We start from the raw sequence: 17,380 nt of genomic DNA on the forward strand, positions 1-17,380 counted from the left end.
CCCAGCATCGAGGGCAGCGGTGAGAAGCCGGGATCCATCACTGAGGCCGATCACCCGGGAACGGGCGCCCTATTATTCACTTCCATCATCAGAGAAGAGGCGCGGGAGCCTGCAAACTCAATGACCCAGGAACAGCTGCTTCCCCTCCGCCAGCATATTTCTGAACGTATGAGTACCGCCTCGACAGTTTTGCAGCATTTATTATCTTTTTGCATCTTACATTAATTTGACATTCTTGCGACGTACAGATCCTGCAAAGATACAAATCTCAGGGCGGATAAGTCACGGATAATGAGTCAGCTGGTAAACTTGCGAAAACACTGATTTGATGCTGGGAGAAGGAGGGAAGAAAGTGTGGAGAAGAAAAATGGGGATGAAATAGAGGGAGATGACAGGAGTGGAGTTGTGGAGACGAGTTTGGAGATTTGAGCGTAAATAGAGAGTGAGATGCCGAGTAAGAGTAAGAGAGAGGAGAGTAGGGTAGAGGCGAGGGGCAGAGTGGATGGGTTTGTCGGAGTCTGGGAGAGCGCTGGAATTGGGGTAATGTCCTTGGATTTACGTCAGCTCCACGGGCTGTTGACAGAGATCCCGGATCTTCACAGGAATATCCAGACACAAAGATGCAGACTTCTCACAGATGAAACGGTGCTCATCATTATTGCAACTTCGAAACCAAGATTTACATTCACCGCATTCGAACTTTCCAGTGTTCACCTTGTACACGACGTTCGAGGCCGCTTCCCTGTCAAGGAGGGATAAATATTTTAAAACGGGACAACACAACTCCAGCAGACAGTCCTGTGTCAGTGCACAAAATACTCCCACTGAATCAAACTCTACTCACCGGCCGCAGTCGGTCCCCAAAATACTCCCACTGAATCAGTCTCTCCTCAACGACCGCTGTCGGTCCTCAAAATACTCCCACTGACTCAATCTCTCCTCACCGACCGGTGTCAGTCCCCAAAATACTACCACTGACTGAGTCTCTCCTCACCGACCGGTGTCAGTCCCAAAAAAATAATCCCCCTGACTCAATCTCTCCTCACCGTCCAGTGTCGGTCCCCAAAATACTCCCACTGACTCAATCTCTCCTCACCGACTCGTGTCAGTCCCTAACATACTCCAACTGCCTCAATCTATCTTCACCGACCGGTGTCGGTCCCCAAAATACTCCCCCTGACTGAATCTCTCCTCACCGATCGGTGTCAGTCCCCGAAATACTCCCACTGACTCAACCTCTCCTCACTGACCGGTGTCAGTCCCCAAAATACTCGCACTGACCGAGTCTCTCCTCACCGACCGGTGTCAGTCCCCAAAATACTCCCCCTGACTCAATCTCTCCTCACCGACCGGTGTCGGTCCCCAAAATACTCCCACTGACTCAATCTCTTCTCACCGACCGGTGTCCGTCCCCAAAATACTCCCACTGACTCAATCTCTCCTCACCGACCGGTGTCAGTCCCCAAAATACTCCCCCTGACTCCCTCTCTGCTTACGACCGGTGTCAGTCCCCAAAATATTCCCCCTGACTCAGTCTCTCCTCACCGTCCAGTGTCGGTCGCCAAAATACTCCCACTGACTCAATCTCTCCTCACCGACTCGTGTCAGTCCCTAACATACTCCAACTGCCTCAATCTATCTTCACCGACCGGTGTCGGTCCCCAAAATACTCCCCCTGACTGAATCTCTCCTCACCGATCGGTGTCAGTCCCCGAAATACTCCCACTGACTCAATCTCTCCTCACTGACCGGTGTCAGTCGCCAAAATACTCCCTCTGACTCAATCCCTCCTCACCGACCGGTGTCAGTCCCCAAAATACTCGCACTGACCGAGTCTCTCCTCACCGACCGGTGTCAGTCCCCAAAATACTCCCCCTGACTCAATCTCTCCTCACCGACCGGTGTCCGTCCCCAAAATACTCCCACTGACTCAATCTCTCCTCAAAGAACGGTGTCAGAACCCAAAATACTCCCACTGACTCAATCTCTCCACACCGACCGGTGTCAGTCCCCAAAATACTCCCCCTGACTCCCTCTCTGCTCACCGACCAGTGTCAGTCCCCAAAATACTCCCCCTTACTCAGTCTCTCCTCACCGACCGGTCAGTCCCCAAAATACGCCCCCTGACTCAGTCTCTCCTCACCGACCGGTGTCTGTCCCCAAAATACTCCCACTGACTCAATCTATCCTCACCGACCGGTGTCAGTCCCAAAAAAATAATCCCCCTGACTCAATCTCTCCTCACCGTCCAGTGTCGGTCCCCAAAATACTCCCACTGACTCAATCTCTCCTCACCGACTCGTGTCAGTCCCTAACATACTCCAACTGCCTCAATCTATCTTCACCGACCGGTGTCGGTCCCCAAAATACTCCCCCTGACTGAATCTCTCCTCACCGATCGGTGTCAGTCCCCGAAATACTCCCACTGACTCAATCCCTCCTCACTGACCGGTGTCAGTCCCCAAAATACTCCCTCTGACTCAATCTCTCCTCACCGACCGGTGTCAGTCCCCAAAATACTCGCACTGATCCAGTCTCTCCTCACCGACCGGTGTCAGTCCCCAATATACTCCCCCTGACTCAATCTCTCCTCACCGACCGGTGTCGGTCCCCAAAATACTCCCACTGACTCAATCTCTCCTCACCGAACGGTGTCCGTCCCCAAAATACTCCCACTGACTCAATCTCTCCTCACCGACCGGTGTCAGTCCCCAAAATACTCCCACTGACTCAATCTCTCCTTACGGACCGGTGTCAGTCCCCAAAATATTCCCCCTGACTCAGTCTCTCCTCACCGACCGGTGTCAGTCCCCAAAATACTCCCCCTGACTCAATCTCTCCTCACCGACCGGTGTCTGTCCCCATAATACTCCCACTGACTCAATCTCTCCTCACCGATCGGTGTCAGTCCCCAGAATACTCCCACTGACTCAGTCTCCCCTCAAAGAACGGTGTCAGAACCCAAAATACTCCCACTGACTCAATCTCTCCACACCGACCGGTGTCGGTCCCCAGAATACTCCCACTGACTGAATCTCTCCTCACCGACCGGTGTCAGTCACCAAAATACTCACCCTGACTCAATCTCTCCTCACCGACCGGTGTCGGTCCCCAAAATACTCCCACTGAATCAATCTCTCCTCACCGACCAGTGTCAGTCCCCAAAATACACCCCCTGACTCAATCTCTCCTCACCGTCCAGTGTCGGTCCCCAAAATACTCCCACTGACTCAATCTCTCCTCACCGACTCGTGTCAGTCCCTAACATACTCCAACTGCCTCAATCTATCTTCACCGACCGGTGTCGGTCCCCAAAATACTCCCCCTGACTCAATCTCTCCTCACTGACCGGTGTCAGTCCCCAAAATACTCCCTCTGACTCAATCGCTCCTCACCGACCGGTGTCAGTCCCCAAAATACTCCCCCTGACTCAATCTCTCCTCACTGACCGGTGTCAGTCCCCAAAATACTCCCTCTGACTCAATCGCTCCTCACCGACCGGTGTCCGTCCCCAAAATACTCCCACTGACTCAATCTCTCCACACCGACCGGTGTCAGTCCCCAAAATACTCCCCCTGACTCCCTCTCTGCTCACCGACCAGTGTCAGTCCCCAAAATACTCCCCCTTACTCAGTCTCTCCTCACCGACCGGTCAGTCCCCAAAATACGCCCCCTGACTCAGTCTCTCCTCACCGACCGGTGTCTGTCCCCAAAATACTCCCACTGACTCAATCTATCCTCACCGACCGGTGTCAGTCCCAAAAAAATAATCCCCCTGACTCAATCTCTCCTCACCGTCCAGTGTCGGTCCCCAAAATACTCCCACTGACTCAATCTCTCCTTACCGACTCGTGTCAGTCCCTAACATACTCCAACTGCCTCAATCTATCTTCACCGACCGGTGTCGGTCCCCAAAATACTCCCCCTGACTGAATCTCTCCTCACCGATCGGTGTCAGTCCCCGAAATACTCCCACTGACTCAATCCCTCCTCACTGACCGGTGTCAGTCCCCAAAATACTCCCTCTGACTCAATCTCTCCTCACCGACCGGTGTCAGTCCCCAAAATACTCGCACTGATCCAGTCTCTCCTCACCGACCGGTGTCAGTCCCCAATATACTCCCCCTGACTCAATCTCTCCTCACCGACCGGTGTCGGTCCCCAAAATACTCCCACTGACTCAATCTCTCCTCACCGAACGGTGTCCGTCCCCAAAATACTCCCACTGACTCAATCTCTCCTCACCGACCGGTGTCAGTCCCCAAAATACTCCCCCTGACTCCCTCTCTGCTCACCGACCAGTGTCAGTCCCCAAAATACTCCCACTGACTCAATCTCTCCTTACGGACCGGTGTCAGTCCCCAAAATATTCCCCCTGACTCAGTCTCTCCTCACCGACCGGTGTCAGTCCCCAAAATACTCCCCCTGACTCAATCTCTCCTCACCGACCGGTGTCTGTCCCCATAATACTCCCACTGACTCAATCTCTCCTCACCGATCGGTGTCAGTCCCCAGAATACTCCCACTGACTCAGTCTCCCCTCAAAGAACGGTGTCAGAACCCAAAATACTCCCACTGACTCAATCTCTCCACACCGACCGGTGTCGGTCCCCAGAATACTCCCACTGACTGAATCTCTCCTCACCGACCGGTGTCAGTCACCAAAATACTCACCCTGACTCAATCTCTCCTCACCGACCGGTGTCGGTCCCCAAAATACTCCCACTGAATCAATCTCTCCTCACCGACCAGTGTCAGTCCCCAAAATACACCCCCTGACTCAATCTCTCCTCACCGTCCAGTGTCGGTCCCCAAAATACTCCCACTGACTCAATCTCTCCTCACCGACTCGTGTCAGTCCCTAACATACTCCAACTGCCTCAATCTATCTTCACCGACCGGTGTCGGTCCCCAAAATACTCCCCCTGACTCAATCTCTCCTCACTGACCGGTGTCAGTCCCCAAAATACTCCCTCTGACTCAATCGCTCCTCACCGACCGGTGTCAGTCCCCAAAATACTCCCACTGACTCAATCTCTCCTTACCGACCGGTGTCAGTCCCCAAAATATTCCCCCTGACTCAGTCTCTCCTCACCGACCGTTGTCAGTCCCCAAAATACTCCCCCGACTCAATCTCTCCTCACCGACCGTTGTCTGTCCCCAAAATACTCCCCCTTACTCTGTCTCTCCTCACCGACCGGTCAGTCCCCAAAATACTCCCCCTGACTCAGTCTCTCTTCACCGACCGGTGTCAGTCCCCAAAATACTCCCCCTGACTCAATCTCTCCTCACCGACCGTTGTCCGTCCCCAAAATACTCCCACTGACTCAATCTCTCCTCACCGACCGGTGTCAGTCCCCAAAACTCCCACTAACGCAATCTCTCCTCACCGACAGGTGTCAGTCCCCAAAATACACCCTCTGACCCAATCTCTCCTCACCGACCGGTGTCAGTCCTCAAAATACTCCCACTGACACAATCTCTCCTCACCGACCGGTGTCAGTCCCCAAAATACTCCCCCTGACTCAGTCTCTCCTCACCGACCGGTGTCGGTCCCCAAAAATGCTCCCACTGACTCAATCTCTCCTCACCGACCGGTGTCGGTCCCCAAAATAATCCCACTGACTCAATCTCTCCTCACCGACCGGTGTCCGTTCCCAAAATACTCCCACTGACTCAATCTCTCCTCACCGACCGGTGTCAGTCCCCAAAATACTCCCCCTGACTCCCTCTCTGCTCACCGACCGGTGTCAGTCCCCAAAATACTCCCCCTGACTCAATCTCTCCTCACTGACCGGTGTCAGTCCCCAAAATACTCCCTCTGACTCAATCGCTCCTCACCGACCGGTGTCCGTCCCCAAAATACTCCCACTGACTCAATCTCTCCACACCGACCGGTGTCAGTCCCCAAAATACTCCCCCTGACTCCCTCTCTGCTCACCGACCAGTGTCAGTCCCCAAAATACTCCCCCTTACTCAGTCTCTCCTCACCGACCGGTCAGTCCCCAAAATACGCCCCCTGACTCAGTCTCTCCTCACCGACCGGTGTCTGTCCCCAAAATACTCCCACTGACTCAATCTATCCTCACCGACCGGTGTCAGTCCCAAAAAAATAATCCCCCTGACTCAATCTCTCCTCACCGTCCAGTGTCGGTCCCCAAAATACTCCCACTGACTCAATCTCTCCTTACCGACTCGTGTCAGTCCCTAACATACTCCAACTGCCTCAATCTATCTTCACCGACCGGTGTCGGTCCCCAAAATACTCCCCCTGACTGAATCTCTCCTCACCGATCGGTGTCAGTCCCCGAAATACTCCCACTGACTCAATCCCTCCTCACTGACCGGTGTCAGTCCCCAAAATACTCCCTCTGACTCAATCTCTCCTCACCGACCGGTGTCAGTCCCCAAAATACTCGCACTGATCCAGTCTCTCCTCACCGACCGGTGTCAGTCCCCAATATACTCCCCCTGACTCAATCTCTCCTCACCGACCGGTGTCGGTCCCCAAAATACTCCCACTGACTCAATCTCTCCTCACCGAACGGTGTCCGTCCCCAAAATACTCCCACTGACTCAATCTCTCCTCACCGACCGGTGTCAGTCCCCAAAATACTCCCCCTGACTCCCTCTCTGCTCACCGACCAGTGTCAGTCCCCAAAATACTCCCACTGACTCAATCTCTCCTTACGGACCGGTGTCAGTCCCCAAAATATTCCCCCTGACTCAGTCTCTCCTCACCGACCGGTGTCAGTCCCCAAAATACTCCCCCTGACTCAATCTCTCCTCACCGACCGGTGTCTGTCCCCATAATACTCCCACTGACTCAATCTCTCCTCACCGATCGGTGTCAGTCCCCAGAATACTCCCACTGACTCAGTCTCCCCTCAAAGAACGGTGTCAGAACCCAAAATACTCCCACTGACTCAATCTCTCCACACCGACCGGTGTCGGTCCCCAGAATACTCCCACTGACTGAATCTCTCCTCACCGACCGGTGTCAGTCACCAAAATACTCACCCTGACTCAATCTCTCCTCACCGACCGGTGTCGGTCCCCAAAATACTCCCACTGAATCAATCTCTCCTCACCGACCAGTGTCAGTCCCCAAAATACACCCCCTGACTCAATCTCTCCTCACCGTCCAGTGTCGGTCCCCAAAATACTCCCACTGACTCAATCTCTCCTCACCGACTCGTGTCAGTCCCTAACATACTCCAACTGCCTCAATCTATCTTCACCGACCGGTGTCGGTCCCCAAAATACTCCCCCTGACTCAATCTCTCCTCACTGACCGGTGTCAGTCCCCAAAATACTCCCTCTGACTCAATCGCTCCTCACCGACCGGTGTCAGTCCCCAAAATACTCCCACTGACTCAATCTCTCCTTACCGACCGGTGTCAGTCCCCAAAATATTCCCCCTGACTCAGTCTCTCCTCACCGACCGTTGTCAGTCCCCAAAATACTCCCCCGACTCAATCTCTCCTCACCGACCGTTGTCTGTCCCCAAAATACTCCCCCTTACTCTGTCTCTCCTCACCGACCGGTCAGTCCCCAAAATACTCCCCCTGACTCAGTCTCTCTTCACCGACCGGTGTCAGTCCCCAAAATACTCCCCCTGACTCAATCTCTCCTCACCGACCGTTGTCCGTCCCCAAAATACTCCCACTGACTCAATCTCTCCTCACCGACCGGTGTCAGTCCCCAAAACTCCCACTAACGCAATCTCTCCTCACCGACAGGTGTCAGTCCCCAAAATACACCCTCTGACCCAATCTCTCCTCACCGACCGGTGTCAGTCCTCAAAATACTCCCACTGACACAATCTCTCCTCACCGACCGGTGTCAGTCCCCAAAATACTCCCCCTGACTCAGTCTCTCCTCACCGACCGGTGTCGGTCCCCAAAAATGCTCCCACTGACTCAATCTCTCCTCACCGACCGGTGTCGGTCCCCAAAATAATCCCACTGACTCAATCTCTCCTCACCGACCGGTGTCCGTTCCCAAAATACTCCCACTGACTCAATCTCTCCTCACCGACCGGTGTCAGTCCCCAAAATACTCCCCCTGACTCCCTCTCTGCTCACCGACCAGTGTCAGTCCCCAAAATACTCCCACTGACTCAATCTCTCCTCACCGACCGGTGTCAGTCCCCAAAATATTCCCCCTGACTCAGTCCCTCCTCACCGACCGGTGTCAGTCCCCAAAATACTCCCCCTGACTCAATCTCTCCCCACTGTCCAAGGACAGTCCCCAAAATACTCCCAAAGACCTCTTCACTCCCCATGGAAACTGGTCAGTCCCCAAAGATGTCCTGTTGCTCCAATCTCTTCACAGCCCGGTCTCTTTCCCCAAAATACTCTCACTTCCTACTCTCACCCATCAGCCCTGTGCCTGTCCCCAATATAATCTCACTGTCCAAACTTCTTCCTACAGACCTGCGTCATTCACCAAAACACTTTCACTTTCCACTCTCTTCCCACAGTCCATGTCAGCCCACAAATTAAATCAACTGTCCGCTCTCTACCAAGGGACCGTGTCGGTCACAAACTAATCGCATTGCCTAATCTCACCCCACAGACCCGTGTCAGTCGAAAATTAATCGCAGTACCCCCATTCCCTGTCCACAGTGTCCCTCCCCAAATACTCCCACCGACGTACTTTCCCCCCACTGACCTACAGAACACAGTCGGCGAAACACTCCCCCTTTCCATATTCTTCACACAGACTGCGCCGGTCAACAAATTAATCGCACTGCCCAGTCTCTTCCTACGGGGATACCAGGCCACAGAATACTCCTACTAACTTACTCTCTCCCCATAGACCGGTTTCTGTCCCCAAAATATCCGCAGTGACCCACCTCTCACCACTGAATTGAGGCAGCAACAAAAAGCTCCCCTTAACCCGCCTCCCCCACAGACATGTGTCTGTCCTCAAAATTAATCCCACTGTCCAATCTCTTTCGAGAAACAGTCATGACCCCAAATCTCACCCCGCTTTGCATGTTCCAATCCAGTATGAACCGGCTTGTCCGCGGACACGGTTGTTAAAAAAATTCTGTGAAATTAATTTGCAATCATTAATGATAGAATTCGATCACAATGTAAGGAGCGTCACTCCGTGTCTGACCGCGGGAGAGTGTGATCGGACGGTGTCGAGGGAACTTCACTCTGTGTCTGTCCCCGGGAGTGTGAGATAGGACGGTGTGGAGGGAGATTCACTTTGTGTCTGACCCCGGGAGAGTGTGATCGGACGGTGTCGAGGGAACTTCACTCTGTGTCTGACCCCGGGAGTGTGAGATAGGACGGTGTGGAGTAAGATTCACTCTGTTTCTGACCCCGAGAGTGTGTGATGGGACCGTGGGGAGGGAGCTTCACTCTGTGTCTGACTCAGGGACTGTGTGTTGGGACGGTGTGGAGGAAGATTCAATCTGATCTGGATATATTATCTGTCCATCTGACACATACCTCTTCCTCGTCTGAATTTATTTCAAGAAGTTTTGAATCAGCGATGGAACAGAGTTGCTTCGCCCACTCGTAAGAACTTTTAAACGAGGAAATCAAATAACACAGGTCTTCATTTCTGATCCAATCCTTGGAACATGTTTGCTCTGGAAATCAGAAACAAGAACAGTGAATTGCTCATTACATCCGCTGAGTGTCAGATGCAGAAAGAGGAGCCCTCCACACAGTCCCATCACACACTCCCGGGGTCAGACACAGAGTGAATCTCCCTCCACACGGTCCCATCACACACACCAGGGGTCAGACACAGAGTGAATCTCCCTCCACACCGTCCCATCACACACTCCCGGGGTTAGACACAGAGTGAATCTCCCTCCACACCGTCCCATCACACAATCACGGGGTCAGACACAGAGTGAATCTCCCTCCAAACCGTCCCATCACACACCACCGGTGTCAGACACAGCGTGAAGCTCCCTCCACACAGTCCCATCAAACAGTCTCGGGGTCAGACACAGCGCGAAGCTCCCACAACACTGTTACATCACTCATTTTGGGGATTAGAGCTTCTTCGCTCGTCCTGTGAACGCCTGTGGCGCCGCAATAACGCACTCCCGGGTTCAGACAGTAGGTTCCTTGACGCACTGCCAGCGTTCGGACACCAGGTGTCGCTCTCGCCGCACGTCTCAGCACACATTCCTGAGAGCAGCCGGAGACTACAGCCTCCCCTTCCTCTCTGCCTTCTGATTAGGTGCTGGAAAATTTGTGACATTACCTCACCATTTCTGCTAGTCAGCTGTTGGTAGATTTCAGTCTTGGTTTAGCTGAGATTTTTGCACTTCATTTCGAGGTCATTGAATTTGCCTCGGAGATCAGTTTGCGTTTGATGCTGATCAGAGAGATCAGAGCTCAGGACGGAGAGGATGTTTTCCAGGACCAACAATTTGTTTTCAAGGATGGAGCGCTTGCTTTCGAGGACAAACAATTTGTTTATGAGGATGGAGACGTTGTTGTTGAGGGCCGAAACATTCTTGAGACAGGCCCTTGGATCCAGTCGGGAATCTCGGATTTCCTGGTTTTAAGGGTTGAGTTCAGCTCGTGGAGTTGCAGTTGATAATGAGTCCTGTCCATATCCTGATATTTTTCCAAAAGACTCTGGTACTTTTTGATTGGAGGCGATCAGACGCTGACGGATTGGTAACACTGAGAGAGATGGTGAAGGGGGTGTCGGAGTCACGGAGAATAGTGTTTTGGTGCTACAGTGAGCGGTGTGTCGGTATCACGTTGAGGGATGTAAGTGGGAATAACAGGATCCTTTTCTGGTCGGCTGCCAGTGACTGGTGGTGTTCCCCAGGAGTCGGTGTTGTCACCGCTTCTGTTTATGCTGAATAGCAGTGATTTAATGACGCAATCACAAGATCACAGGACAAAAGAGCAGAAATAGGCCATTCGGCTCACTGAGTGTGCTCTGCCACTCCACCATGAGCTAAACCATTCTCCCGTCTAGTTAAACTTTCCGGCTTTTTCCCCATATCACCTGATACACGGACTAATTAGATACCTATCAATTTCTCCTTAAACAGCTTAAATGATTGGGCATCCACAGCTGTATGTGGCAACGAATTCCACAAATCCACGACCCTCTGGCTAAAGGAAATTCTCCTCAACTCTGTTTTAGTTAGGTACCCTCTATTTCTAAGACGGTGGCCTCTTGTCTTGGCCTCAGCCACCAAGGGAAACAGCCTTTCCACATCTACTCTGTCCAACCCTTTCAACATTCATTTTTTCTTGTAGATATTTCATCTAATTCTGCTCTACCGTCCCTCTACCTAGCTTACTTTTCCAAACAACTTGAGCCAGTTCCTCTCTCATACCACTGTAATTTCCTTTGTTCCACTGTAATATCGATACAGCTGATACCAGCTTCTCCTGCGCAAAATTGAAACTTCACTCAGTCAGATTATGATCACTACTTCCAAGGGGTCACATTACCTCTAGTTTCCTAATCACCTCAGGCTCATTACACAGCACCCAACCCAAAACAGCCGATCCTCTGGTCAACTTATGGTCAAGCTGCACCAAAAAGCCATCCCATAAGAATTCTACAAAATCCCTCTCCTGAGACCCAGTACCTTCCTGACTTTCCCAATCCACTTTCATAGTAAAATCCCCCATGATTATCTTGATATTTATCTTCTGACACTTTTTTTTCCAATTTCCGGCTGTAAATTGTACTCCACATTCCGGCTGCTGTTTGGAGGACTGGATATAACGGCTATTAGTGTATTTTTACCCTTGCCATCTCTAATCTCGACGCATAAGGATTCTACCCTTTCTGAACCTATAGTCCTTCTTTCTAGTGATTTGATACCATTGCTTACTATCAGCGCCACGCCACCCCCTTACCGACTTCCTATCTTTCCTATACACTGTGTATCCTTGGATATTCAGCTCCTAATCACACCCATCATTTGGCCATGACTTGGTGACGGCCACAATGTCTTATCTTTTAACCGGTAGCTGTACAACAAGATCGTTCACTTTATTTATAATGCTGTGTGCATTTAAGTACAGTACATTTAGATCAGTATCTGTTACCGACTTTGCTATATTTCTATCGCACAGCAAATTCTCCTGTCTATTCACCTGCCTGTCCTTCTTCCCATCTTTGCTGCACAGTATCTTTGACATTTCTATTTTCCTCTTCTTCGACCCTAACACGCTGGTTTTCTTCCCCTTGCCAGGTGAGTTTAAACCCTCCCTAACCGCTATATGAAACAATCCCGCTAGGATATTAGTACCGTTTGAGTTCAGGTGTAACCCATCGTTTCTGTATAAGTCATACCACCCCAAAATAGATCCCAATGATCCACGAATTTGAAGCCCTGTCCCCTGCACCAGTAACTTAGCCACACATTCATCTGCCTAGTTCTGCTATTGTTACAATCATTAGCGCGTGGCTCAGACAGTAATCCTGAGATTATTACTCTGGAGGTCCGGCTTTTCAATTTTCTTACTAGCTCCCAGGAATCATCCTTCAGCACATCCTCTCTTTTTCTGTCTAAGTCCTTGGTAGCAAAATGTATCAAGACTCCTGGCTGCTCGCCCTCTCTCCTCTGAATACTCTGGACCCGATCTGAGTCATCCCGTACCCTGGCACCAGGGAGGTAACACACCATCCGTGTATCCATGTCCGGCTCGCAGAATCTCTTGTCTGTTCCCCTCACTATTGAATTCTCTATAACTACTGAATTTCTCCTCGCTCTCTTGATCACTACACTGGGCAGATTGCCAGAGTCCGGTTCGCGTTGATTTTCCTCTGTTAAGTCAACCTCTTCAACAGTATATAAAACGATATATCGATTTCTGAGGGGGGGGGGGGGGTTGTCACAGTGTAACGAGTCCACTATCTCTCTGTAGGTATTATCAATCACCTCCTCACTTCCCCTAATTAGCTGAAGACCATCAAGTTGCAGCTCCAGATCCCTAACACTGTCCTTAAGGAGCATCATCTCAATGCACCTGGTGCAGATGAAATCCTTGCAGAGTCTGGGAGTCTCCCAGGGTCCCCGCATCTGGCACTCCAGGCACAACACTAATCCCTGATGCATACCTCTAATGCTACTGTTATTGCTAAATATAATTTATTAATAACGATCGCAGGAAGTCTTTTCCCGTTTCCGCCTAACCCCGTTGAGCGAAAGCCCTATCACTCTGCACCCTCCCACTCCACGTCGCGCACCAACACTGCCCGCTGGATATAACGATGTTCTTTTTAAGACTTCCGCTCTCTGAGTTCACGCGCCTGCGCAGTCGTGCCTCTTTTAACCCAAGTAGTTAAAAAAATTCTGATTTTCTCCCGAAAGACGGCCACTAACCCTGCTGCCTGCTTGCTGTGAATCGAAAAAAAACGTTGAAGATCGCTTCCCTTTTTAAAACTTCCGCGCTCTGATGCGCTTGCGCAGTCGTACCTCTTTTACCCCAAGTAGTTAAATGTAATATCCTTCAGTTTGACTGTCAAAGCACCCTCATGTCTTCTTTTAGCCCTCCTGATTTATTTCTTAGGAATTTTCTTGCACTTTTTATACTCCTCAAGCACCTTATTTGCTCCTTGTTGCCTAGATGACTTTCTTCTTCTATATCAGATTTCCAATGTCCCTCGAAAACCAAGGTTCTTTATTCTTATTGATGTTGCCTTTAACCCTGACAGGAACATATAAACTCTGCACTCTCAAAATTTCTGCTTTGAAGGACTCCCACTTGTTAATCACATATCTGCCAGAGAACAACCTGTCCCAATCCACGCTCTTTAGATCCTTTCTCATTTCTTCAAATTTGGCCTTTTTCCAGTTTAGTGCCTCATCCCGAGGACGAGATCTATCTTTATCCATGATCAAATTGAAACTAACGGCGTTATCATCACTATACACAAAGTGCTCCCCTAGACACACTTCCGTCACTTGTCTTAAACTGTTTCCAAATGGGAGACCTAATGTTGCTTCCTCTCTAGTTGGTACCTTTACATATTGATTTAGAAAACTTTCCTGAACATATTTTACAAACTCTAAACCGTCTAAACCTTTAACAGAATGGGAGTGCCAATCAATATGTGGGAAATTAAAATCCCCTCCGATCAAAACTTTATGTTTCCTGCAGTTGTCTGCTATCTCGCTGCAGATTTGCTCTACCAGTTCTCGCTGACTATTGGGTGGTCTATAATACAAGCCCATTAATGTGGTCATAACTTCCCTGTTTTTCAGCTCAGCTCCACCCATATGGCCTCGGTAGACAAGCCCTCTAATGTCCTGCCTGAGACCTGCTGTAAAGTTTTCCCTCTCCAGCAATGCCATCACCCCTCCCTTCATCTCTCTGCGTCTATCAAGTCTGAAACATCGGAACTCTGGAATATTAAACTGTCTGTCCTGCCACTCCTGTTGCCAAGTTTCACTAATGTCTACAATGTCATAATTGCACGTGTCAATCCACGCCCTCAGCTCGTCAGCCTTCCCAACAATACTCCTCGCATTGAAATAGACACACCTCAGAAGCTTATTACCACCACACACAACCCTTCTATTTGGGAATTTGCATGAACTGTTAACATCATTTATTTTCACCACCCCTCCACTATCTGCTCTGCCATTCAGGTTCCCATCCTCCTGCAAATCTCGTTTAACCTCCCCCCCCCCCTCCAATAGCTGGCAAAGCCCCCTGCAAGTATATTGGATACCCCTGTAGTTTAGATTTAACACCTCACTCTTGTGCGTGCCACCCGCAGCAGAAGAGGTCCCAATGATCCAAAAATATGAAATTCTGCTCCTTACTCCAGTTCCTCAGCCAGGTGCTCATCTTCCAGAGCATCACGGGCACGTGACGCAGTTAGCAATCCTGAGATAACTGCACTCAAGGTCCTGATTTTAACTTGCTACCAAGCTCTCTATACGCATTCTTCAGGACCTCCTCAATCTTTCTTCCTACGTCATTTGTACCGATGAGAACCATGATATATAGCTGCTCACCCTCCCACATCACAATGCTGTGCACGAGATCAGAGACATCCCTGACCCTGGCACACGGGAGGCAACAAACCATCCGGGAGTCTCTGTCACGACCACTGAACCTCCTGTCTGTACCTCTAACTATCGAGTCTCCCATAACTACAGCTCTCCTTTTCTTCCATCCTCCCTTCTATACCCCTAAATACTCGCAATTCCCGCTCTCACACCACAGAGCAGTGTAAGTCCCCAAGGTAAACCCACTGCCATACTCTCTTCACACAGTCCCGTGTCGGTCCCCAAAATCCTCGCACTTCCCGCTCTCACACCACAGAGCAGAGTAAGTCCCCAAGGTAAACCCACTGGCTCACACCCTCCCCACAGTGTCCGTTCCCAAAGTCCTCCCACTGACGTATTTTCTCCCCACAGACCTGCGTCAGTCCCCAGGCAAATCCAATTGCCCCATGCACTCTCCGCAGACCTTTCTCTGTCCCAAAAATGCTCCCAATGCCTAAACTCTCCTCACAGACCTCGGCAGTCCGCAAACTAATCCCACTGCACACAACGTTCCCGTATCCTGGTCAGCCCCAAACAAAAGCCACTGCACACTCCCTTCTCGGAGCCTGTAACAATCCCATGACCAACTCTCTCCTCAAAAACTAGCAAGACTCCAAATTTCCCTTGGATTGGCATTTTGCAAACCAATATGAACTGTCATGTTCGCGGACAGATTTGTTAACAAAATTCTGTGAAATTAAATTGCTATCATTAATGATTGAGGTCGAGCAAGACATACGGAACAACACTTTCATTCTCACCCCGGGAGTGTGTGATGGGACGGTGTGGAGGGAGATTCACTTTGTGTCTGACCCCGGGAGTGTGTGATGGGACGGTGTGGAGGGAGATTCACTCTGTGTCTGACTCCGGGAGTGTGTGATGGGACGGTGTGGAGGGAGATTCACTCTGTGTCTGAACCCGGGAGTTTGTGATGGGTCGGTGTGGAGGGAGATTCACTCTGGGTCTGACCCCGGGAGTGTGTGATGGGACGGTGTGGAGGGGGATTCACTCTGTGTCTGACCCCGGGAGTGTGTGATGGGACGGTGTGGAGGGAGATTCACTCTGTGTCTGAACCCGGGAGTTTGTGATGGGTCGGTGTGGAGGGAGATTCACTCTGTGTCTGACCCCGGGAGTGTGTGATGGGACGGTGTGGAGGGGGATTCACTCTGTGTCTGACCCCGGGAGTGTGTGATGGGACGGTGTGGAGGGAGATTCACTCTGTGTCTGACCCCGGGAGTGTGTGATGGGTCGGTGTGGAGGGGGATTCACTCTGTGTCTGAACCCGGGAGTGTGTGATGGGACGGTGTGGAGGGATCCTCACTCTGTGTCTAACCCCGGGAGTGTGTGATGGGACGGTGTGGAGGGATCCTCACTCAGGCGTGGATATATCTTCAGTCGATCTGACACATACATCTTCCTTTCTTGCATTTATTTCAAGAAAATTTGAATCAGAGTTTGAACAAAGCTGCTGCGCTTCATCGTAGGATGTTTCAAACGTCTTTATGAAATAACACCTCTCTTTATTTCTGATTCAGTCCTGGGAACAAGATTGCTTTGGAAATTACAAAATAAATTAACAGAAAATCTCCCTCCTTACGTCCGGGAGTTGGTATAGAATACGGATACCTCCACACCGTCCCAACACACACTACCGGAGTTCTCTGCGAACCGTCCGATCACTCAGACTCGCCGGGCCAGAGAAAGAGTGAATCTTATCTGCCCTGTCCCATCACATATTCCCGATGCCAGACATGAAGAGAAGTTCCCAAAACACATTCCCGGGGCCAGACACAGAGTGAATCTCCCTCCACACCATCCAATCAAACAATCCCGGGGTCAGTCACAGACTGATTCTCCCATCATAAACTCCCGGCGTAAGACAGAAACTGAGGCGACCTCCAACCTGCCCGATTACACATTTCCGGTGCCAGATACAAACACACTCCAGGCCCTCCTATCACGTATTCCGGTAGTGAAAGTGAATATGAGTGCCCCCTCACAGAATCCAATGGACAAACACATTACGTTTTTACATCATACCCAACAGAGGTCAGACAGAGAGTGAAGCTCTCTCTTCGTAAGGTCCATCATGAGTTCAGGCTGCACGCTGCTCACTGTCACATCACATGGTTTTGTGGGCAGCCACAGAGTGAAGCTCCATCCACACCGCCCCATCACACACAGCCTTGGTCAGACACAATGTGAATCCCTCTCTCCACGGCCTCATCACACGCTCCAGCTTTGAGACACGGAAAGAAACTTCCTCCGCACACGTGACAAATGGACATAGTCATGGAATATAGAATAGTACAGCACAGTACAGGCCCTTCGGCCCATAATGTTGTCCCGAACCTTAAACCTTGC

General features: G+C 50.8%; 1 protein-coding gene across 1 annotated transcript in view; it reads right to left on the minus strand.

The window, feature by feature from the left end:
* Positions 1 to 217: 217 nt before the first annotated feature.
* Positions 218 to 17,380, minus strand: part of LOC140722161 (C-type lectin domain family 9 member A-like) — an 89,731-nt gene continuing 72,568 nt past the window's right edge. The window contains exons 2-4 of the mRNA XM_073036954.1: positions 9,468 to 9,610; positions 8,993 to 9,057; positions 218 to 742 (exon numbers count right to left, since the gene is read on the minus strand). Of these exons, the coding sequence (XP_072893055.1) occupies positions 556 to 742; positions 8,993 to 9,057; positions 9,468 to 9,610 (395 nt within the window). The 3' untranslated portion in view covers positions 218 to 555. The remainder of the gene's footprint in view (positions 743 to 8,992; positions 9,058 to 9,467; positions 9,611 to 17,380) is intronic.

Source organism: Hemitrygon akajei, unplaced genomic scaffold, assembly GCF_048418815.1.
Source record: "Hemitrygon akajei unplaced genomic scaffold, sHemAka1.3 Scf000071, whole genome shotgun sequence".
NCBI classification, from domain to species: domain Eukaryota; kingdom Metazoa; phylum Chordata; class Chondrichthyes; order Myliobatiformes; family Dasyatidae; genus Hemitrygon; species Hemitrygon akajei.